The sequence below is a fragment of the Leucoraja erinacea genome, unplaced genomic scaffold (assembly GCF_028641065.1).
Source record: "Leucoraja erinacea ecotype New England unplaced genomic scaffold, Leri_hhj_1 Leri_161S, whole genome shotgun sequence".
NCBI classification, from domain to species: Eukaryota; Metazoa; Chordata; class Chondrichthyes; order Rajiformes; family Rajidae; genus Leucoraja; species Leucoraja erinaceus.
In genome coordinates, this window is record NW_026575913.1 from 85,326 (window position 1) to 111,038 (window position 25,713).

The 25,713-nt window shown below is 42.6% G+C and overlaps 1 protein-coding gene across 6 annotated transcripts in view; it reads right to left on the minus strand.

Annotated features, from left to right (window-relative positions):
- LOC129716032 (class I histocompatibility antigen, F10 alpha chain-like) overlaps window positions 1–25,713 on the minus strand; it is a 102,114-nt gene that overhangs the window by 23,790 nt on the left and 52,611 nt on the right. For 5 of the 6 annotated variants that reach the window (XM_055665908.1, XM_055665907.1, XM_055665906.1 and 2 more), the window contains one exon: window positions 18,301–18,408. In XM_055665908.1, coding sequence (XP_055521883.1) covers window positions 18,301–18,408 — 108 coding nt within the window. Of the gene's footprint in view, window positions 1–10,011; window positions 13,522–18,300; window positions 18,409–25,713 lie in introns of those variants that run through there. The other variant, XM_055665910.1, reaches the window with a different exon arrangement.

Sequence of the window (25,713 nt, forward strand, 5' to 3'; positions counted from 1 at the left end):
TTTTTTACCTATGTCGTTGGTACCTATATGCACCACAACCTCAGGCTCCTCTCCCTCCCATTTCAGGATTTCTTGGACAAGTTCAGACACATCCCTGACCCTGGCACCAGGGAGGCAAACTACCATCCGGGACTCCTGTCTGCGTCCACAGAATCGCCTATTCGACCCCCTGACTATAGAGTCCCCTATTACAATTGCCCTCCTCTTCTTTTCATTACCCTTCTGAGCAACCGGACCGGTCTTTGTGCCAGAGGCCTGGCCGCTGTCGCTGCCCCCAGGTAGGCTGTCCCCCCCACCCTTACTCAAGCATGAGTACTTATTTTCAAGGTGTACAGCCACCGGGGTACTCACCAGTCCCTGCCTCTGCCCGTTGCCCTTCCTAACTGTGACCCAGTTTTCTGTCTCCCGTGGTCTTGGTGTGACCACCTCCCTGTAACTCCTTTCTATGACCACCTCGCTCTCCCTGAGCAGACAGAGGTCATCGAGTTGCTGTTCCAGGTTCCTGACACGGTCCCTTAGGAGCCCCATCTCGACGCACCTTGCGCAGATGTGGACGTATGGAGGGCACTCAGACTCTATGACCTCCCACATCTGACATCCAGAACAGTAAACTGCCCTGGCCTTCATTGCCCCCCTTATCCAAATACAATTACAATACAAATACAATACAAGCCAATCAGCTGCTTCCGCTGGTCCTCTTCCACCAATCAGAGGCTTCCACCAGAATCAGAATCCTTCTCTGGAAGTGAGATGGAACGTTGCAGATTTGGGTAACTCACAGCTCCAGGTAAGTCCTCCTCTCACCAACGGCTCCCCGGGCCTCTGTAGAAGCAAACCCCGCGCTGTTTTTATACTCACAGCTCCAGGTAAGTCCTCCTCTCGCTACCATTTACTACCATTTACTCCTCTCGCTACCATTTACCATGTACGTCCTATTTTGATTTGTCCTGCCAAGATGTAGCACCTCACACTTATCAGCAATAAACTCCATCTGCCATCTTTCAGCCCATTCTTCCAAATGGCCTAAATCTCTCTGTTGACTTTGGAAATCTACTTCATTATCCACAACACCGCCTATCTTAGTATAATCTGCATATTTACTAATCCACACCTTCATCCAGATCATTGATGTACATGACAAACAACAGTGGACGCAACACAGATCCCTGAGGCACCCCACTAGTCACTGGCCTCCAACCCGACAAACAGTCATCCACCATTACTCTCTGGCATCTCCCATTCAGCCACAGTTGAATCCATCTTGCTACTCCTGCTTTTATACCCAACAATTGAACCTTCTTAACCAACCTTCCACGAGGAACGTTGTCAAAGGCCTAACTAAAGTTCATATAGACAACATCCACTGCTTTACCCTCATCAATTTCCCTAGTACTTTCTTCAAAAAATTCAAGAAGATTAGTCAAACATGACCTTCCAGGCACAAATCCATGTTGACTGTTCCTAATCAGACCCTGTTTATCCAGATGCTTATACATAGTATCTCTAAGTATCTTGTTAGGTTTACTCTTAGAACCTTTTTAAACAATGGAACAACATGCGCAGTACGCCAATCCTCAGGGACTATTCCCATTCCTAATGACATTTGAAATGTTTCTGTCATAGCCCCTGCTATTTCTACACTAACATCCCTCAATATCCTAGGGAATATCATGTACGGACCTGGAGACTTATCCACTTTTATATTTTTCAAAAGTATCAGTACTTCTTTTTCATTGAATCTCATAGTATCCAAGGCTATTCTACTTGTTTCCCTCACCTCACATAATTCAATATCCTTCTCCTTGGTGAATACCGAAGAAAATAAATTGTTCAATATCTCCCCCATCTCTTTTGGCTCTGCAGATAGCTGTCCACTCTGGCTCCCTAATGGACACATTTTATCCCTCGTTATCCTTTTGCTGTTAATATAGTTGTAAAACCCCATTGGATTTATTTTCCCCTTACTTGCCAAAACAACCTCATATCTTCTTTTAGCTTTTCTAATTTCTTTCTTAAGATTCTTTTTACATTCTTTATACTCTTCCAGTACATCATTCACTCTATGCTGCCTATAATTATTGTAGATCTCCCTCTTTTTCCGAACCAAGTGTCCAATTTCCCTTGAAAACCACGGCTCTTTCCAACTTTTACTATTTCCTTTCAACCGAACAGGGACATAAAGATTCTGTACTATTAAAATTTCCCCTTTAAATGTCCTCCATTTCTCTTCTACATCCTTCCCATAAAACAAAATGTCCCAGTTCACTCCTTTTAAATCCTTTCGCATCTCATCAAAGTTAGCCTTTCTCCAATCAAAAATCTCAACCCTAGGTCCAGTTCTGACCCTCTCCATAATTATATTGAAACTAATGGTATAGTGATCACTGGACCCGAAGTGCTCCCCAACGCATACCTCTGCCACCTGACCCGTCTCATTTCCTAACACGATGACCAGCACTGCCCCTTCTCTAGTAGGCACCTCTATGTATTGTTGCAAAAAACTATCCTGCACACATTTTGCATACTCCAAACCATCCAGCCCATTTACAGAATGTGTTTCCCAGTCTATGTGGGGAAATTTGAAATCTTCCACAATCACTACCTTGTGCTTACTATTAATATCTGCTAGCTCCTTACATATTTGCTGTTCCAATTCTCGCTCCCCATTTGGCGTATACTACACCCCTATAAGTGTTGCTACACCTTTCCCACTCCACAGTTCCACCCAAATAGCCCCCCTAGACGAGCCCTCTAATCTATCCTGCCAAAGCACTGCTGTAATATCTTCCCTGACAAGCAATGCAACACCTCCACCTCTTGCTCCTCCAACTCTATCACACCTGAAGCAACGAAATCTTGGAATATTTAGTTTCCAATCACAGCCCTCCTGCAACCATGTTTCACTGATCGCCACAACATCATACTTCCAGGTGTCAATCCAAGCTCATCCACCTTTCTTACAATGCTCCTAGCATTAAAATATGCACATTTAAGAAACCCACCGCCTCTTATTCTTTATTTTCTTTTTCTTCTTTCTCCCCTAAATTTTGGGTCCGAGTGCTTCCTTCCCTGCCTCCTGCCTCACACTCTGTCTACTGGCTTTAGAGAATACGATATTCTGTCGGCTTGGGGCGTTTCGGCCTTTGCAATGCTGAGGACCGTTTGCTATGTCGCTCTTCAAGGGAGATGCTAAATGCATTTCGTTGTCTCTGTGCTGTACACTGACAATGACAATTAAAATTGAATCTGAATCTGAATCTGATCAGCGACATATTTCCAAATCAGAATGATGGTCAATTTGGATCTTGATCGGCAGGTGCTATTTTTACACCGCAGATTTCTAAGGGAGAATAACACTAATTGCCCGCTTGGAAAGCGAAAACGGTTGATTCCACCGGCCAGAGGAAAATTATTATAATCTTCCATTCAGTGGTCAAAAGTAATACCAGTCTAAATGAGTCGTTTTTTCCCCAGGACATAAGGACTTGAAGCTTCCAAGTTCGCGCCAGTCCCACTGTCTGGTTAAAACGATGGTGATTCAATTATTATGTGCACAGAGATTGATGGCGGAGGAGTTAGCTGGAATGTCAAGGCAGTTTACCTCTTGCCTGATACTACACCTGCAAACAACATTGCTGCCATTCACACATTTCCTAAACATGGAACTCATATCTATACCAAAATCAGAACTTAAAAACAAAAACTAAGTGCAGCTTCGCAGCAGTCGAACGGATGGCTCTCAGCGTCGGAGACCTGGGTTTGATTCCGACTACGGAAGCTGTCAACGTCGTACGTTCAACATTGACTGCGTGGGTTTTATCCCGGTGCTTGTCTCCATCCACAATCCAAACTCGTATAAACATAGGTTAATTGCCCCCTGTAAATTGCTCCTAGTAAGATGTGTAAGGTGCCAAAGTGGGATTGCGTCATCACACTGCGTTGAAACGGGCTTTTCGGCACAGCATGCCCTATATATATTAGTCCCAACTCCCCACGCTTGACTCATAACCCTCTGAACCTATCCTATGCATGTACCTGTTCGATTGTCTGTTTATTGTTATGATAGTACCGGTCTCAACCTCCTCCTCTGGCAGCTCGTTCCATATACCCACCATTCTTTGTGTAAAAATGATACCCCTCCAGGTTTCTATTAAATCTCCCCATTCACCCACTCTTTCCGTAAATCTATATCCTCGGTTAAAGAAGGAACTGCAGATGCTGGAAAATCAAAGGTAGACAAAAGTGCTGGAGAAATTCAGCGGGTGCAGCAGCATCTATGGAGCGAAGGAAATAGGCAACGTTTCGGTCTGAAACCTTTCTTCCGTTTTGGCCCGAAACGTTTCCTATTTCCTTCACTCCATAGATGCTGCCGCACCCGCTAAGTTTCTCCAGCACTTTTGTCTACCATCTCTATCCCCTGGTTCTCGAGTCCCCCATTATGGCAAAAATACTCATGCGCATTTACGTGATTGATTGCTCTCATAATTTTGTAAACCTCTTTCAAATCTTCCCATCCTCCTGCACTCTAAGGAATGAAATCAGAGCCTTCTCACCCTCACCTTCCCTGAACATAAACTCACTGACTTGCAGAACAGTTCAGCGTAGGAACAGGCCCTTTGGTCCACACCACGTGTTCCGAACGTGATGCCAAGTTGAACTAATCTCCCCTACCAACACATGTTCCATATCCCACCTTTCCCTGCATATCTATGCCGTTCTAAATAATTCAAATGCCACTATCAAGTCTCCTTGTAAATCTTCTCTGGACACTTTCCAGCTGGTGTGTCACCTCTCTACTGGAGAAGAGCACTTGTTCAACCCCAGCCCTTCGACTGTAGTTTTGCATGTTTTTGTTCACAATAAGTTTATCCAATTCTCTCTTTGTAATGAAACATAAATAGGATTCGGATCAATGAACGGAGAAAGAAATTTCAGTGGTACAAATGACTATCTTTATTACATCAAATTACAAGACAAAGCATTAAAAAAGCAACAAATCTCATGGCTTTCAGCTCAATGTGTTAAATGATAGAAGCAGCGGCAAATACCATCAAATCTCACAGTCTTCTGCCCATTGGAGATTCCTATTTATGATGGCTGGTATAGAGATCTTGCGGGACTGTCCTTCAAAGGTTCTGCATTAAATCAAGCGCCAAGCTATTCTTGCATGTCTCAGATAAAAAAAAGGTTTAACTTATCCTTTAGCTACACTGTAAATATCCTTGTAGGCTGCTCCATAATTTCCCAGTTATTCTAAGCGAGCCCTCAATCATCTAATTGTTTCCCAAGGCCAGCCTACTTCCTTACCATAAATTGCTGTTTGCAGAAAATGTCATCTTAGGTGAAAACCCTGTTTACCTTTTCCACTGCATTAAGGGCATAATGGACTCAACTACACATCATCCACGTGCCATACACTTGAAATTCCAAACGCACGTTGCATATAATTCCTTGTCCTCTCTCAAACCCTTCAGCAAAATGAACACCTTCTCCATCCATTCTTCCCATCAAAGATTGATAATTTTCCAGAGCTCCAAGAACTTAATATGTGACTCACCACCCTCTGACAGAAGAGATTCCTCCTCATCCCTTTCTAAAGATACATCATGTTATTCTGAGAAATGTACTTGCCAAGACCACGGCATCTGCAGTTTTAGTCTCCTGATCTTAGGAAGAATGTTCTTGTTATGGAGGGAGTGCTGTGAAAGTTCATCAGATTTCATGGATGGGAGGACTAATGTATGAAGGGCTATTAGGGCAATTATTATTACATCTCTGATTAGGACCATTCAAAATCAACTACAAAATTCTTATGGGTCTGTCCAGATCCAAGAGAGTCAAGAGTGTTTTTGTTATTGTCATATGTCCGAGATAGTCGAATGAAATTCTTACTAGCGGCAGCACAACGGAATATGTAAACATAGTACACGGTAAACAATATGAAAAACAAGAGAAAAAAAATCAGTGTGCATATATATATATACGCACATACTCGCAGGTATACACACATATATGCGAATATATATTTACATATCCATATATTCAAGAGGGAAATCAGGTCAGTTCAGGACCCAGTGGTCACAATCTGAAGATCAGGCATCAGATCTGATGAATGTGTGGAATGTTATACCACTGGAAGCAGTTGAACACAGATCATTAAATGTATTCAAGGAGTTATATGTTATTCGTATAGTCAAAGAATCAGATGTGTTGGGGAGAAATAAAAGGATCAAGGTACATAATTTAGGTCACAATTGATCACATTGAATAATAGTTAAGGCTAAACTTTAATATTCTGCATTTCAACATGTTTGTATTTATCCTGGCCACATTTCCTCTGCATCGAAGAACATAATAACTGGATGCTTAAAAGGAACAGAGATCCTGGTGCCTATGCCTTTCTTGCAGATAAGACAGATGCTTACATTGGTTTGGTGTTCACAAAGAGAGGACATAGAAACATAGAAATTAGATGCATGAGTAGGCCATTCGGCCCTTCGAGCCTGCACCACCATTCAATATGATCATGGCTGATCATCCAACTCAGTATCCCGTACCTGCCTTCTCTCCATAACCTCTGATCCCCTTAGCCACAAGGGCCACATCAAACTCCCTCTTAAATATAGCCAATGAACTGGCCTCAACTACCCTCTGTGGCAGAGAGTTCCAGAGATTCACCACTCTGTGTGAAAAAAGTTCTTCTCATCTCGGTTTTAAAGGATTTCCCCCTTATCCTTAAGCTGTGATCCCTTGTCCTGGACTTCCCCAACATCGGGAACAATCTTCCTGCATCTAGCCTGTCCAACCCCTTAAGAATTTTGTAAGTTTCTAAAAGATCCCCTCTCAATCTCCCTAAATTCTAGAGAGTATAAACCAAGTCTATCCAGTCTTTCTTCATAAAACAGTCCTGACATCCCAGGAATCAGTCTGGTGAACCTTCTCTGTACTCCCTCTATGGCAAGAATGTCTTTCCTCAGATTAGGAGACCAAAACTGTACGCAATACTCCAGGTGTGGTCTCACCAAGACCCTGTACAACTGCAGTAGAACCTCCCTGCTCCTATACTCAAATCCTTTTGCTATGAAAGCTAATATACCATTCGCTTTCTTCACTGCCTGCTGCACCTGCATGCCTACTTTCAATCACTGGTGTACCATGACACCCAGGTCTCGCTGCATCTCCCCTTTTCCTAATCGGCCACCATTTACATAATAATGCTTTCCTGTTTTTGCCACCAAAATGGATAACCTCACATTTATCCACATTATACTGCATCTGCCAAACATTTGCCCACTCACCCAGCCTATCCAAGTCACCTTGCAGTCTCTTAGCATCCTCCTCGCAGCTAACACTGCCCCCCAGCTTCGTGTCATCCGCAAACTTAGAGATATTGCCTTCAATTCTCTCATCCAGATCATTAATATATATTGTAAATAGCTGGGGTCCCAGCACGGAGCCTTGCTGTACCCCACTAGTCACTGCCCGCCATTGTGAAAAGGACCCGTTTACTCCTACTCTTTGCTTCCTGTTTGCCAGCCAGTTCTCTATCCACATCAATACTGAACCCCCAATGCCTTGTGCTTTAAGTTTGTATACTAATCTCTTATGTGGGACCTTGTCGAAAGCCTTCTGGAAGTCCAGATACACCACATCCACTGGTTCTCCCCTATCCACGCTTCTAGTTACATCCTAGAAAAATTCTATAAGATTCGTCAGACATGATTTACCTTTCGTAAATCCATGCTGACTTTGTCCAATGTCAAATCAAATCAGGACAAATCAGAAATAATTTTCTGAGCACACCATCCAATGCTATTTCAATGTTTACTCAAGATGCAAAAAACGAACACTACTGTGTTGATAAGCACTGCTTATACTAAGTACTATATATGCAAGTACTAACCTATATTAAAAAAATGTTTGGATGTCGGGAATAGTCCCCGAGGATTGGCGTACTGCGCATGTTGTTCCATTGTTTAAAAAGGGTTCTAAGAGTAAACCTAGCAATTATAGACCTGTTAGTTTGACTTCAGTGGTGGGCAAATTAATGGAAAAGATACTTAGAGATAATATATATAAGCATCTAGATAAACAGGGTCTGATTAGGAACAGTCAACATGGATTTGTGCCTGGAAGGTCATGTTTGACTAATCTTCTTGAATTTTTTGAAGAGGTTACTAGGGAAATTGACGAGGGTAAAGCAGTGGATGTTGTCTATATGGACTTTAGTAAGGCCTTTGACAAGGTTCCTCATGGAAGGTTGGTTAAGAAGGTTCAACTGTTGGGTATAAATGCAGGAATAGCAAGATGGATTCAACAGTGGCTGAATGGGAGAAGCCAGAGGGTAATGGTGGATGGCTGTTTATCGGGTTGGAGGCAGGTGACTAGTGGGGTGCCTCAGGGATCTGTGTTGGGTCCTTTGTTGTTTGTCATGTACATCAATGATCTGGATGAAGGTGTGGTAAATTGGATTAGTAAGTATGCAGATGATACCAAGATAGGGGGTGTTGTGGATAATGAAGAGGATTTCCAAAGTCTACAGAGTGATTTAGGCCATTCGGAAAAATGGGCTGAAAGATGGCAGATGGAGTTTAATGCTGATAAATGTGAGGTGCTACACCTTGGCAGGACAAATCAAAATAGGACGTACATGGTAAATGGTAGGGAATTGAAGAATACAGTTGAACAGAGGGATCTGGGTATAACCGTGCATAGTTCCTTGAAGGTGGAATCTCATATAGATAGGGTGGTAAAGAAAGCTTTTGGTATGCTAGCCTTTATAAATCAGAGCATTGAGTATAGAAGCTGGGATGTAATGTTAAAATTGTACAAGGCATTGGTGAGACCAAATCTAGAGTATGGTGTACAATTTTGGTCGCCCAATTATAGGAAGGATGTCAACAAAATAGAGAGAGTACAGAGGAGATTTACTAGAATGTTGCCTGGGTTTCAACAACTAAGTTACAGAGATAGGTTGAATAAGTTAGGTCTTTATTCTCTGGAGCGCAGAAGGTTAAGGGGGGGACCTGATAGAGGTCTTTAAAATGATGAGAGGGATAGACAGAGTTGATGTGGACAAGCTTTTCCCTTTGAGAATAGGGAAGATTCAAACAAGAGGACATGACTTCAGAATTAAGGGACAGAAGTTTAGGGGTAATATGAGGGGGAACTTCTTTACGCAGAGAGTGGTGGCGGTGTGGAATGAGCTCCCAGTGGAAGTGGTGGAGGCAGGTTCATTGGTATCATTTAAAAATAAATTGGATAGGCATATGGATGAGAAGGGAATGGAGGGTTATGGTACGAGTGCAGGTAGGTGGGACTAAGGGGAAAAAAATTTGTTCGGCATGGACTTGTAGGGCCGAGATGGCCTGTTTCCGTGCTGTAATTGTTATATGGTTATATGGTTAATATAAACAAAACATGGTCATTGAATCTCCCTGTGCAAGTCCTGCACCCCTTTGAGAAGTGGCTGAAGGGTGATATTAAAATACATAAATGTTTTAAATGAATCACTATGGTGAAACCATTTCCACCCTAAAATCCAGCAGGGAATTCTACAGATAATGCTCCCTCTCCTCCCCTCCCACCCAACACTGGTGAGAATGAGGATCCAGATCAATGAAATGCATTTAGGGGAAGGCTGGGCAAACACAAAAGAGAATCCAGCATGGACTTGCCAACCATGTTGCAGATCACGTAAGGTGGAAAGAGGCTGATGATTATGCACCAGTATTGGCAGGATAGGCAGAGTGGCCTGTTCCTACACACTTGTCTCCACTACAACCTTGTATCACTTTGACTGCCAATTCATTTTTGATCATTTTGTTCCATTCTTTCTTCAGAAAATACAAAATCAACTTTGACGGATTAAAACTGTGATTGATGCTCCTGCAAATAAATGGAGCCATTACATTTTTTAACAACAATGTAATGTTGTGCCTTGCATATTAATTGGCGATATGTCTTGGCTTTACTTTACAAAATGAAGCCACTATCATACAAGGTGCAATCCAATGTGTATACTTGGATTTAATCCAATCCAACTTTATTTGTTAAGCACTTTAAGACAACCAATGTTGACCAAAGTGCTGTACAGAAGAATAAACAAGACATCATAAACAGACAACATAACAGCTCACATAAAGCGCAAAAATTACATGTGAAATACAACAATAAATTAAAAGACATAAAACATGAGTAAAAATAATAACCACGCAATAAAGCAATCAAAAAAGAAATTAAATCAAGTAAATAAAGTCGACATCTTACTGGGTATCAAAGGCCACGGAGAAGAGATGGGTTTTAAGAAGTGATTTAAAAATAGACAGAGAAGAGGCCTGTTTAATGTGGAGAGGCGGATCGTTCCATAATTTGGGTGCCGACACAGCAAAGGCACGGTCCCCTCTGAGCTTCTACTTAGTTTTAGGCCCACTCAGGAGCAGCTGATTATCTGACCTGAGAGAGCGGGCGGGTGTATAAGGGTGTAGAAGCTCAGATAGGTTGGGCGGGGCAAGACCATTCAGGGATTTAAAAGCAAATAAAATAATTTTAAAATGGATCCTAAACTGAATAGGCAACCAGTGGAGTGAGGCTAAAATGTGCGAAATGTGCTCATGTTTACGTGTGCCAGTTAAAAGACGTACAGCTGCATTCTGTACCATCTGGAGACGGGCGATGGAGGACCCACTAACCCCCACATACAGTGCATTGCAGTAATCCAGCCGAGTGGTAACAAAGGCGTGGATTGCCGTCTCAAAGTTCTGCCTTGACAGATTTGGCTTTATTTTGGCCAGCTGCCTCAAATGGAAAAAGCTTGATTGAACAACAGCCTTGATCTGACTGTCAAATTTTAGCTCAGGGTCCACTTTAACCCCTAGGTTTGTGATGCTTGGTTTAATATACTGGGCCAGGGAGCCCAGATCTACAGGGGGGGCCCCAGTGGTGCCACCAAAAACCATTACTTCCATCTTTTATTGCCCATTTATTTCCAAAAATCTTATACTCAATAATCTATTCATCAAGCACATTCTTCAGGGAACTATAATCAGGCAAAATCTCAAGAGCAGCACTTGTACCAAACCAGCCACATAAAATGAACTTGATCTCTGTGCCACCAGTCACCGTGGATAATTTTATATACTTATGGATGATAAATTCTTTGCATTTAGATTAGAAATGTACAAAGTACAAACAATCAAGACTTTTTGACATCATCAAATAACCAAGCATTATGTAACAACATTTATTGGTGCTGAGTCTCAAACTAAATGCAGTGTTAAATCAAAATATATTCTATCCAATAATGACTATAGCTACTGTAATCCGCAACTAAAAACAGAAGACTTAAATCATTAGGTACACCAAAATGCTGGAGAAACTCAGCGGGTTTCATTGAAAGCATTCAATGGCTCAAGAAAAATTATTGGGACAAATTGTTTATGTCACAAATAGGGACAAGAACCTGCACCTGGCCTGTTAGGGAAGAGGATGGATTGCCAATATATAGCAATCAGGGAGGGATAGGACAGAGGCTGGTAGATCAAACATAGAACCAGGTGGGGAGAGGATCATGGATAGATGGAAACAGGTAGGAGAGGAGGAGGAGAGGTGAACAAAAGGAGAATAAACTTGCACCTCTTTCAACTTTCTCTACTGCATTCAGTATTCACATTGTTGTCTTCTCTACTTTGGAGAAACTAGCTTAGACGTCGACCATTTTGTAGAGCACAAACACTTTGAAGCAAAGATCATACTGAGATCTGTTGTATGGTATTTTAACACCCCGTCCCACTCTCACATTGACCCGTCTGTCGTTAACCTTGTGCACTGTAAATTGTAAGCAAAATACCTGATACTCCACCTGGGTATCTTCATGGGATATTAACTTGTCATATTTCAGCTTATCGACACCACTGGTGTTCATCTGCCCATCATCCCCCCACCACCAGATTTGACTTGCCACTTACCAGCCTCTGACCCATTCCTCCTTCAAACTGGTAGAACCTTCCCATCCTCTTTCAATTCTAATGTAGTGCCTTGACTTGAAATGCTGGTTATTGCCGTTTGCCTCCACAGATTCTGTTTGACCAAGTACCTCTACTGGCCTTTCTTTAGTCTATAATTCGATGGAAATAACCACAAAATCTCACTCTATCTATAATTGAAACCTTTTAATTGGTGATCTTATAGCGCTATCTAAAACCATGAGGGCGATTGATCAGGGGAATGCACTGATGCATTTACCCAGGGTAGGGTAATCAAGAACCAGCAAAAACAGGTTTAAGGTGAAGAGGAAGATTTAGTAGGAACCTGAGAGGGAACCTTTTCCACTCAGAGATTACTGGGTGTATGAAATGATTATGAAATGAGCTGACAGAGAAGGTAGAATAACAACATTGAAAAGACACTTGGACAGGTACATCGATAGAACATGCTGAGAGAAATGTTGGCCAAACGCTAGCAAATGCGACTAACAGATGTAGTATCTAGTTCAGCTTGGAGCATTAGGCTGAAGTACCTGTTTTATTGCTATATGGCTCCATGACTCTTTGTTAGGAGAACATAAAACTGGCAAATAGAGTTTAATAATGGAAATTATGTGCTCACATACTTTGGTAAGAGCAATTCAAAGGAAGCTATTATCTAAATGGAGCGAGATTGCAAATGAGTGGAGTACAAGAGATTCAAATGCTTAAGGTGAAAAAACAAAAGCCAACAGGTAGATGCAGCACACAATGCAGAAGGTGATTAGCATATTGCCGTTTAAAGTAGGTTACAATTGTAATTATGGTACATGACGTTGTTAAGGACATATCAGGAGCACTGTGTACAGTTTCGTTCTCAGATTTAAGAAAGGACATATTAATATTGGATATCAGCTAGAAGAGATTCTTGGAATAAGCAAGTGTTGCCTTACCATGAATGGCTGAAATCATTGGCTCCGTATTCCTTGGAGTTAACAAAAATCAAAGTTAACCTTATGAAGGTATTAAAGAGGCATGATGGGGTGGTGAATTGGTGGATAATGTGTGGTGGAAAATGGAAACAAAGGGAGAAGACAGTTCCATGTAAAACAGATATTCAGCTGCACCGCGTCCAACCATATCCACTGCATTCAGTGTACACAATGTGGCCTCTTCTACATTGGAGAACATAGCATAGACAAGTCAATCATTTTGCAGAAAAGCTGCATTTTGACACATAGGAGGTTAGAACATTGGAGATATTTAAAGAGAAATAGGTTATATTATAAAATTACAGGGGATTGTATCCTATGTGGAAGTACAGTAAAGGACTTGAGGCCTAAGTCAGATCAGCTGTGATCAGCAAAAATTGCAACATAGCGCTCGCTATCTTGTACAAATGCAGGATAGTTTATTAAGAAATACTGTCATGTTTAGTAAATTTAATTTAACTCTTTCCATATAGTTCTGATCCTGCATTTCAATCACATCAATGAAATCTTCTATTCAGCGATAGGTTAGCAGGGAACGTTCTGGTTTGGTTGAATATTTTGATAATCTGAGGAGGGAAATTAAATATTAGACAACCGTGAAATAGACAATGGACAAAAGATGCAGGAATAGGCCATTCGCAGAGCCGAAGACAGAGCTTAAAATGATGCTTCAACTGTTGATTCATCCCACATAACATCTTCCTTCCAGATATAATGGTACAGCACCAGACATCTGGGTTGATCCTGTCTACGGATGCTGTCTCTGCGGAGTTTGTACCTTCTCCCTGTGACTGCACAGGTTTTCTCCAGGTACTCCAGTTTCCTCCCACATTCCAAAAAGAGACATGCAGGTTTGTAGGTGAATTGTCTTGTGTCCCTAGCATGTGTGAGTGATTGGTGGTTGGTGCGCACTCAATGGGTTGAAGTGTCTGTTTCAATGCTATGTCTCTGAACTAAACTAAGCAAAAAACATAATATTCTTCCAATTAGTTTAGTTCATACAAGTTCTGTGTTATCCAACTTTCGCATCCACACTAGGGTTAAATTACAGAGACCAATTAACCCATAAACCCTGGCATCTTTGGCATGTGTGTGGAAACTGGAGCACAGTGGAAACACATGCGGTCACAGGGAAAATATGCAAACTTTACACAGCCAAAAACCGAGATTAGGATTAAACCCATGTCTCTGACGGTCTGAGGCAGCAGCTCTCTCTGCTGCACCACTCTGCCTTAATATGCATCATGTTCAGCACAAACATTGGTGGCTCAGCATAATATTGTCACTGGAAGTACTCCATGCCTCACCATCAGAGCCCATTCAAATTCCTCCCAATCAGTCGGACAGACACCAGTTAGGCAGCACCTGCCTGCAAATGATTCATGTCCCTCCAGCCCCTGCATCCACAAAGCTGTACCCCAAACGCCACCATCCCTGGCAGTCCATTCCAGGCACACACCACACAGTGTGTAATAAAAACTGCAGCTACTACCCTGCACAGAAAATTATCCTACTTAACTAAATGCCTAATGTGGCATTTAACATATAGGCATTTAATATAGGCATTTAACATATAGGCATTTAGGATAATTGAGTCAATTGGGAGGTGTGATTACAAATCTTGTACAATATCATACACAAAGTAAAATGGGGCAAAGTCAAAATGGCCAGGCACAAAGAACGGAATAATCAGGAACATCAATAACATGAAATGTCCTCCTCACAGCACAACCTTCTCTGGCCGTCAAGGTACTGGATACAAAAGTTGTGATGTTCTGCTACAGTTGTACAAGATGTTGGTGAGGCCACATTTGGAGTATTGTGTTAAGTTTTGGTCACTCCACTATGGGAAGGATGTCATTAACAGGGCCTGCGATTCAGGGAGAGGATGATAATGCCTGGACTTTATTCCTTGGCATCCAAGAGGCTGAGGGGTGATCTTATAGAGGTTTATAAAATCAAGGAGCATAGATAGATTGAATGCACAGAATCTTTTAACCAGCCGTGTAATCAATATCCAGAGGACTTAGGTTTAAGGTGAAGGGAAATGAGTTACTCAAAACCAGAGGAAGTGGAAATATGGAACAACATTTGAGGGGAAGTAGTTGAGGCAGGGACTTAAAAATATTTAGAACACACTTGGCCAGGTACATACGGTAGATAGAAAAGGTTCAGGGAGATATGGGTCAATTGCAGGTAAAGGGGTCTAGTTTAAACTTGGCATCTTGGTTGGCATGGCCAAGTTGAGGCAAAGGACTTGTTTCCACGCCGTATGACTCTGGCTCCGTGGGCTTGTAAAGCCAATTATTTCCCGTTTCACTGCTAAATGTTAGTTAATCACCCTCACTAATAGTGACCACAATGGCAGACCTCTATAACCATGGCTGGTTTACAGTGATAATAAGCTCAAACCTTTGCCTCTATTCAAATGTGCATGTTGTTGGTGTTCAATGACTAAATTGGTGCTGCATTCTTCGTTTTGGCAAAGTGAGAAATGGCTTGGTTCTGATCAGCGTGCTGGAGCTGCTAGACATCTTGATACCATGAAAGCAGCACCTCAGTTTCAGGAAATATACTTGCTGAGTGGTGTCTCAGACCTGCAGTGGCTGGGAACATTGTATTTTGAAGAGGAAATATTACACAACCAAGGCCAAGTGCTCGAGAAAGCTGCATGTCTGTTATTTCAATGAAAACTCTGCTCTTCAGCCATCTTGTCATTTTGATCACCCAGTTTTGTTTATAATATTGTATCACATTTGCAATCAATTCTCACAATTTATGACATTTACAGCTGGCTTGAAGATGCATCAGGCAATACCTTCTGACTTCCAATTTAGTTTATTTAATAGAAAGATAGAAACATAAAAAATAGGTGCAGGAATAGGCTATTCGGCCCTTCGAGCCAGCACCGCCATTCAACACAATCATGGCTGATCGTCCAAAATCAGTACTCCATTCCGGCTTTTTCCCCATATCCCTTGATTCCCTTAGCCCTAAGAGCTAAATCTAACTCTCTCTTGAAAACAGTGATACAGTGTGTAAACAGGCCATTTGTGCCACCAAATCCATACTAACCAGCGATCGCCTATTCATAATAGATTCCCACCCACTCCATACACTGCCTGGCTGATTACCTACACACCTGCTCATCTTTGGGATATGGGAGGAAACCGGAGCTCCCTGAGGATGCCAACATAGTCACAAGGAGAACGTGCAAACTCTACGTAGACAGTACCCGAGGTCCAGATTGAACCTGGGTCTCTGGCGTTGTGAGGCAGCAGTTCTACCAGCTGCACTACCATGCTGCATTACGTACAAACTCTAAATCCTACACTGACTTTCTCTTCCACTTGTTATATTCAACACAATAACTTCTTTACACAAGGGGAAAGTGAACTGCAATTCATCTCCAGAATAATTCTTACAACAGTGTGATCACAGGCAAGAAACCAGTGATATAGATTACTGAATTTACACTAAATCCCTGATCATCCAGCTATCTTGGGATTTGGGAAATGGTACATTTTAAGGACTGCTGCATGTTACTCCAAACATACTTTAATTCAACTCGTTGGGGCATTTGTAGAGCAAGTCAGTGGTTGAGGTGCATCTGTACACTACTATCAGGCTTAAGCGGAGATTACCCATTGTAATTTGCCTGGAGAGTCTCGAACCAGATTGTCACCTATCCATGGTCTCCAGGGATGTTGCCTGACCTGCTGAGCTACTCAAGCACCGTTCCTCACAGTCTTTTCCAATCTTATAATTCAAAAATAGTCAGCATCTTTCTACATCATAAAGAATCATGGAAATATACAAACATGGCCTTTGTCCCACTGACTTTGCACCAACCATTCATGTACACTAATCCTACATTTGCCCCACATTCTCATCAGCTATCCCCACATTGTATCATGCACAATCTAGGGGACAACTAACCTACCAAATCATGTTTTGGGGATGTGGGAGGAAACCAGAGCACCTGGGGAAACCCACTTGGTCACAGGAACAACATGCATACTCTACAGATACAACAGCCAATGTCGGTATTTAATTCTGGTCTCTGTCTCGGTGCTGCCCTGTTTCACATTGTTGTCCACCTGTCACGTTGTTGCTCATTCATTCGGCTTTCCACCTTGAACAATTACTCCCACTACTCACATTCCCACGTCATTTTGAGTCTTCCAGCAACAGGAGCCACAGAGGCGGCTTCTGTGCACTGCGGTAGAGTTGCTGCCTTATGCCCCTGTCCCACTTAGCAAACCTGAACGGAAACCTCTGGAGACTTTGCGCCCCACCCAATGTTTCCGTGCGGTTCCAGGAGGTTTTTGTCAGTCTCCCTTCCTGCTTCCACTACCTGCAACCTCCGGCAATCACCTGCAACCTCCGGGAACCGCACGGAAACCTTGGGTGGGGCGCAAAGTTTCCAGAGGTTTCCGTTCAGGTTTCCTAAGTCGGACAGGGGCATTACAGTGCTTGCAGCACCGGAGACCTAGGTTCGATCCCGACTACTGATGCTGTCTGTACAGAGTTTGTACGTTCTCCCCGTGACCGCGTGTGTTTTCTCGAAGATCTAAGGTTTCCTCCCACACTCCAAAGACGTACAGGTATGTAGGTTAATTGGCATGGTGTGTGTGTGTGTGTGTGTGTAGGATAGTGTTAATATGCGGGGATCGCTGGTCAGCGCAGACTCGATGGGCCAAAGGGCCTATTTCGTCACTGTATCTCTAAATTAAACTAAACAAAACTAGTAAATGTAAAACTGCAACCAATCTGCCTCGTAGCTGACTTTGATTATGAACAGTGCGAGCCCCCAACAGAGCAGCACAGTGTCACAACTCGGCTTCAATTTTGACCTCGAGTGCCATCTATGTGGAGTTTGCACGTTCTCCGTGTAACCGCATTGGATCGCTCCAGGGGCTCCGGCTTCCTCATACATCCCAAGACGTGTCAGTTGATAGTTTAATTGGCCATTGTAAATTGCCCCTCGTGGGTGTGTGACTGGATGAGAAGGTGCAATGAGATAGAATTCATGAAAGCAGGTGGTTGGTGGTTGGCATGGACTCGGTGGGCCGAATGGACTGCTTGCATGCTGTACTTTTCAATGATATCTCTAGGATTTGGTGCAGTGAATCCATAATGTCTACCTATTTATTTTACACTGAATTCACAATTTCAAATATCTGAATATCAGAAACATTTAGCAACAGCAAAAAGGCTAGTTGACAGTGGTGACAATTGTGGCATTTCATGTGTAGCTGCTGCCTTATCCTACTTGAGATTGATCATTTCTTCAATTCCAATACCTTTACTAGCAACAGTTTGTCACAATGTTTCCATCTTACCTCTCCTGTTTTTTCTCCACCAAACAATTACTGCCAAGCCAATAGCCAGCGATATCAGCACACACACGGCAATAAGGCCAATGTGCCTGTCTTTCTTCCCATTTCCTTCTGAAAAATAAGAATGCATAATTTTACAAATCAATTGTTAAGCTGTGCAGCTAAATAGATTGGCACTGTCTGAAGACTTCAGGGTGAAGAAGGGTCTCGACCCAAAATGCCACCTATTCCTTTTCTCCAGAGATGCTACCTGACCAATGAGTTACTCCAGCATTTTGTGTCTATCTTTGGCGCATTTCAAGGTATATAAAATGATATGGTGTTTTGAATGACAGAGTTCTGCAGCATAGCAAAGGGACAATATATGTTCTGTACAACTCTATGATCTATGGCACCATCACAGCCACATCTTAATTCAAGAAAGAAGGCGAATTGAAAGCAGATAGATACTGGCTTTAGCCCTATATAATCTAACATCTGTTTTGGGGAAAATGCTGGATTTCTTTCAATAATGGCAGAACATTTAAGTAATAACAAAACAATAAAGTGCATTAACAGGAAAATTGTAGAACAAGATGCAGGTACTGATTTACACAAAAGGTTTAGTTTAGTTTATTGTCACGTGTACTGAGGTACAGTGAAACGCTTTTGTTACGTGCCAACCAGTCAGTAGAAAGACAATACATGATAGATACAAAATGCTGGAATAATTCAGCGGCACAGGCAGCATCTCTGGCGAACATGGACTCAGTCAGAAGGAGCGTGACCCGAAACATCACGTATTCCTTTTCTCCAGAGATGCTGCCTGACCAGCTGAGTTATTCCAGAAATTTGTGTCCATCTTCGGTGTAAACCAGCATTTGCAGTTTCTTTTTACATATGGACAGGTTACGTTTCGTTTTGGGGCCCTTCTTCAAACTTTGTTTATGAAATTGATTATGAACTTTATGCAACAGGAACCTGTAGACAATGTATATTCAAGCAGCAGTAGTTTGCAGGTGTGCACAGCCTAAAATTCAAAAACAAAATGATGGAAAAGCAGAATAGATAACAAAATTGGAATGAGAAACAACAGAAATACAATATATTGTAGAGATCCAAACGTCATGAACAAATCAATTTTTTTTAAAGAAATATAGTTTTGGCACACGCGTGTTTAGTAAGGACTTGAGCAAAGTTCCTGCCGTTGTAATCGGGCACACCAGTTGACTGACGACTGACTCATCACCAACTCCCACCAAAACCCTGTCATGTGATAGTCCCAGCTCCCCTGACGAGGATTCTACCAATAAGTGACCTGACCACCAGATATCGCCACAATATCAGGATTTTCATAAGATATCTGATCAAGTGATGCAAAGGCTTTTGACATTTGGGGTAATAATTAGCATGAAAGGAAAAAACAATTCAGAGCAAGCAGAGAGTTGTCTTAATGTTGGCCTTCATAACAATAGTATTTCAGTATAGGAGTAAAGAGGTTCTTCTGCAGTTGTATAGTGCTCTGGTGAGACCACATCTGGAGTAGTGTGTGCAGTTTTGGTCTCCTAATTTGAGGAAGGACATCCTTGCGATTGAAGCAGTGCAGCGTAGGTTCACGAGATTGATCCCTGGAATGGCAGGACTGTCATATGAGGAAAGATTAAAAAGACTATGCTTGTATTCACTGGAGTTTAGAAGGATGAGGGGGATCTTATAGAAACATATAAAATTATAAAAAGGACTGGACAAGCTAGATGCAGGAAAAATGTTCCCAATGTTGGGCGAATCCAGAACCAGGGGTCACAGTCTTGGAATAAAGGGGAGGTCATTTAAGACTGAGGTGAGAAAAAACTTTTTCACCCAGAGAGTTGTGAATTTGTGGAATTCCCTGCCACAGAGGGCAGTGGAGGCCAAGTCACTGGATGGTTTTAAGAGTGAGTTAGATAGAGCTCTAGGGGCTAGTGGAGTCAAGGGATATGGGGAGAAGGCAGGCACGGGTTATTGATAGCCATGATCACTATGAATGAGAAACAAAAGAAATACAATATATTGTAGAGACCCAAACGTCATGAACAATCATGAACAAATCATATATTTAAGAGGGAGTTAGATGTGGCCCTTGCGGCTAAAGGGATCAGGGGATATGGAGAGAAGGCAGGTACGGGATACTGAGTTGGTTGATCAGCCATGATCATATTGAATGGCGGTGCAGGCTCAAAGGGCCGAATGGCCTACTCCTGCACCTATTTTCTATGTATCTATGAATGGTGGTGCTGGCTCGAAGGGCCGAATGGCCTCCTCCTCAACCTATTTTCTATGTCTCTATATTTCTAAAAGAGTGTTCAGGTTGGGAAACTGTAACTGCAGGTTGGGAATCAATGCAACTACTTATTGTTGGTATTAAGAGCAGATGAAGGGACAGATGGCGCTGTAGCCTAGATTGCTCATAATACATAGATAGGTTGGAAATTAAGTTCTGGAGTATGTCAACAGTCTTCAGAGTGAAACATCAGATTCCTTAGTTGTGCATTGTTCGAGGGGATCTTCAAAAGTGAGCATTTGTGTAGGTTAGTGCAGCATACCTGGAATCAAACTAGTACAGTCGCTGTTTGTCAGGCAGTTATATTTTTCGTTGCAGAAACTGTAACTTGCGTCACAGAACTTACTTTCTTAGGTTTTGTTTTATTAATGCCAGATGTTTCAAGATACAGTGTAAAGGTTTGTTTTAAATGCTGTCCAAACTAATTAGATAATACTATACATTAATACAAACTCAAAAACAATAGAGCAAAGAGGAGGATACAGAGTACAGAATATAGTTCTCAACATTGTAACATATCAGTCCCATAGACAATGTTTGATGTGCAATGAGGTTGAGGTGAATTAAACTAAATTTTACTTCGGAGTCACGTGAGTGACTACGTGAAGAACCCCGCCAGGACGCATGCGTGTCATATCGCTACACGTATTGCAACGAGTCACAGCAGGGGGAACGACGTTCCCTTAGCGGCAAAATTTGAAAACCGGGAACAGCAGGTGAGAAGACTCTGCGTTCCTTCCACTTACCTTTCAGGTGGAGACATGGACCAGATCCACGACGGCTGCGGAAAAGCTGGCGGGGGAGAATCATGGAGTTGCGGGCAGCCAGCGGCAGCAGCCAAAGGCACGCCAATCTCCCGTAATGGGAACAGCTGTGCCCGACTTTGCTCCCAACTTCACTCCCACACCGGCCAAGCCGGGCGGGAGAGCGAAGCAAAAACTAACAGGGTCGTTGACTCCGAGGAGTCCGACTCTGAATAGCCGCGAGCGGCCAGTGCCCGTGAGCATTGGAACAGTTGGAGCGGCTGCAGGAACTGGAGCAGGAGCAGCCTCAGGAGTAGCGGCTTCAGGAGCAGCACCGACAGCCAGTGACCATGTGCATTGGAGCCGGTTGGGTGCCCAAGAGCATCGGAGCCAGCTGGAGCAGCTGTGGGAGCAGGTAAGTGGCAGGCTCCAGGAGATGGAGACTAGTCACAGGGGGCAGCTAGTAAGTCCTACAGCAGTACCTCTTGTAGGGCTGCACAGTGTCTCCCTCATCAGAGGGGAGTATAGGGGGTGAATTCTGGGCTGAACCTGAACAGGGGTGCAGAACATACCCCTAGTGCACATGGGGTGCAGAAAACCTATTGGAAGACACTTACCATCAGGGAACTGCAAAACACTGAATGTTCCCAGTATAAACCAGTGTATTTGAAAACATGGCAGGGCAGGTACTTGAAATGAAAGAAAGTTCCAAAAGTCCTAACAGCGGGTATTACGGGTTTCGCCCGCACAATAAACAAAAAAGACATGACACTGGATCACGAGGATGCACTGGCCTTATTTTGCAAATTACCAATACGGGTAAACAGCATTAGGAAGAAGTACCATCCAACCGGCTTTAGACCCTAATTTGCAGGCCTATGCAAACCTGGAACCTCCATACCACCAATATTAAAATTTGGAGGCAACTTATCTAAACAGGTAAAGAACTTGACATAGAGGGAAACCCTGGGGCTCATTAAAGCAACGTCTAAAAACTACTTCCTGGGGAATGCGCTAACCCTCAACACAGACCCAACTACAGAAACCTACTTATAGTAACCATGGAGGAAGAAGTATAGGGTTATACCATAGAATTATTCAAAACATAACCTTCCAGTTCAGCATGTACCGAACTGAATGTTCATGCTTACAGGCAAAGAAATAATCAAAAGCGTTTACTGAACTACAGTGCCCAAATATAACCATATAATAACCATATAACAATTACAGCACGGAAACAGGCCATCTCGACGCTTCTAGTCCGTGCCGAACACATAATCTCCCCTAGTCCCATATACCTGCGCTCAGACCATAACCCTCCATTCCCTTCCCATCCATATAACTATCCAATTTATTTTTAAATGATAAAAACGAACCTGCCTCCACCACCTTCACTGGAAGCTCATTCCACACAGCTACCACTCTCTGAGTAAAGAAGTTCCCCCTCATGTTACCCCTAAACTTCAGTCCCTTAATTCTCATGTCATGTCCCCTTGTTTGCATCTTCCCTACTCTCAGTGGGAAAAGCTTTTCCACGTCAACTCTGTCTATCCCTCTCATCATTTTAAAAACCTCTATCAAGTCCCCCCTTAACCTTCTGCGCTCCAAAGAATAAAGCCCTAACTTGTTCGAATAAAAGGACTAATGCAGGACATCCAACACGAATCACAGGATTTGTGTCCAAAATCTTTATCATAAAATAGATGGTGGTTGCCACATCATCATAGAGTTGACTAATTTGAATACTTTCGTACTTTATATTCATTACTAGATGGGAACCTTTGTTACTGCAAAGGTATTGATCCTAGGTTACTACATGGCAAGCATCGTATTAAAAAATGCTTACTATACAGTACCCATTAGAGGTGACCACAGATGTATTTAACACAATGGATCATCTGCGGTTTCACTCTTAACTCAGCTCACATGTCAGTGACTTTGCCGTAAGAAAAGGTTACAGCCTTAATGAAGGCTTGCAGTAAACTAAACCATCCATCAGACTGGTAGTAGAATGATTGGCATTATAGTGGCTGTGTTCCAGCCACATAAATCGGACCTTTACATTATCAAATTACTGAGCGCAAACATGCGTGCACTCAAAAATTATGGGGGTCATTCTGACAGACCAAAGAAGCTACCAACAGAGGCCACCATGGTACTAAAATGGTGGAAACATAACATTAGGCATTGTTCCAATCCAAACATTAACAGCTACCCGTCTATGGAACTACATACTGATGGGCACTTGGATGGGATGCTACCAATTCCATCTCCAGCTGTGGGGAAGATGGAATGCACAGGAGGCATCATCACAAAAGTTGGGCATAACTCCCTGGGAAAGTTGAGTGCATTCCATGGCTTTAAGTCATATTGTTCTGGGTTATATCACCAGTATGTTAGACTACTAATTGACTACACCACCGTGGTAGCATATGTCAACCATATGGGTGGAAACATATCGACATCATGTGACTATCAGGTCAACACAATTTGGCAATAATATATCCAGAAAGATATTTGGATATCAGCTACCAAATTACCAGGTAAACTGAATTTAGTGGCAGACAACAGGTCACGCTAAGTCTATGAAAACACTGTATGGATGTTGGGGAAAGTATTGCTGGAATTACAGCATGGTATGGAACACCAGATAACGACCTATTCACATCCATGCTCACACCAGTTATCAAATTAGGTTCTTGGGAACCAGAACCTGGGGCAGTGGCTACTGATGCATTTTCGCTGAATTGGGGGATTATTTATGCATTCCCTCCTTTTTGCCTCATCAGTCGGGTATTTAGGAATAAACAGTAGACTGGTATTTTGATAGTACCCGATTGACCTACTCAACCATGGGTCCCGGTGATATCGACATGGTTTTAGAACCATGCATCACCATCCATCATAGACCTAATTTACTGGTTCTTCCCACAACAAGGGGAGTTACCCATATCACAATTATATAAACATATTAATTTATAGAGTTGAAAGCACCTCTACTACACCTGGGACTGACGGACCAAACAGTGGGATTTCAACGGGCCACAGACAGTCCACCAAAACAAACAATACTTGGTGTCATCAAGAAATGGGAAGTACTGTCACAACAATAAACATCACCCACAGATCTATGAACATCCCGTCTCTTCTGGAATTCCTGGCAAGCCTCCATTACGATGAGAGGCTCAGTCATAGTGCCATCAACTGCGCCAGAAGTGCTCTGTCAACATACCCGTGGCAAGGAACAGAGCGGCATTCTGTTGGGACACACCCTGGTAACCAAACACATGAGGGGCATTTTAATATTAATCCCCCAAGAACCAGGTACTCCCAAATATGGGATGTGAGCATTGTACTGACCATGTTAAGAAACTGGTCTCCAGCTACAGCTCTGTCCCTACAGAAAATGACTATGAAAGCAGTCATGCTGATGGCCTTGGCCACGGCACAAAGGGTCCGGTCACTACAGAAACAAAGGTTGGACAACATGATTATTTCATCTGGAAATTTAACTTTTCACATTAATGAAATAGTCAAACAGAACAGACAGGGGTCAGCAGGCCTAAAATCAGAATTCAGGTCCTACCCGACAGATGGTCGTCTCTGTATTGTAACACACTTGCTATTATATATGGAATATACTAAGATCATCAGAGGGAAGAAATGTCACTTTAATCAGCTACAAACAGCCACTCAAAACAGTGACAATCCAGACCATCTCTAGATGGCTAAAACAGGTCCTAATAAAGGCTGGAGTAGACACTAGCATTTTTAAATCTCACTCCACCAGGGCTGCAGCTACATTGGCAGCTATGACGTTGGGCGTTCCTATGGACCAAATCCACAAGACAGCAGGATGGTCAACGGAGGAAACTTTCCAATGACTTGGAATTGGAATCTCATGTAGATAGGGTGGTAAAGAAAGCTTTTGGTGTGCTGCCCTTTATAAATCAGAGCATTGAGTATAGAAGTTGGGATGTAATGTTAAAATAGTACAAGGCATTGGTGAGGCCAATTTTGGAGTATGGTGTACAATTTTGGTCGCCTAGTTATAGGAAGGATGTCAACAAAATAGAGAGTACAGAGGAGATTTACTAGAATGTTGCCTGGGTTTCAGCAACTAAGTTACAGAGAAAGGTTGAACAAGTTAGGGCTTTATTCTTTGGAGCGCAGAAGGTTAAGGGGGGACTTGATAGAGGTATTTAAAATGATGAGAGGGATAGACAGAGTTGAGTAGGGAAGATTCAAACAAGGGGACATGACTTGTGAATTAAGGGATAGAAGGTTAGGGGTAACATGAGGGGGAACTTCTTTACTCAGAGAGTGGTGGCTGTGTGGAATGAGCTTCCAGTGAAAGTGGTGGAGGCAGGTTCG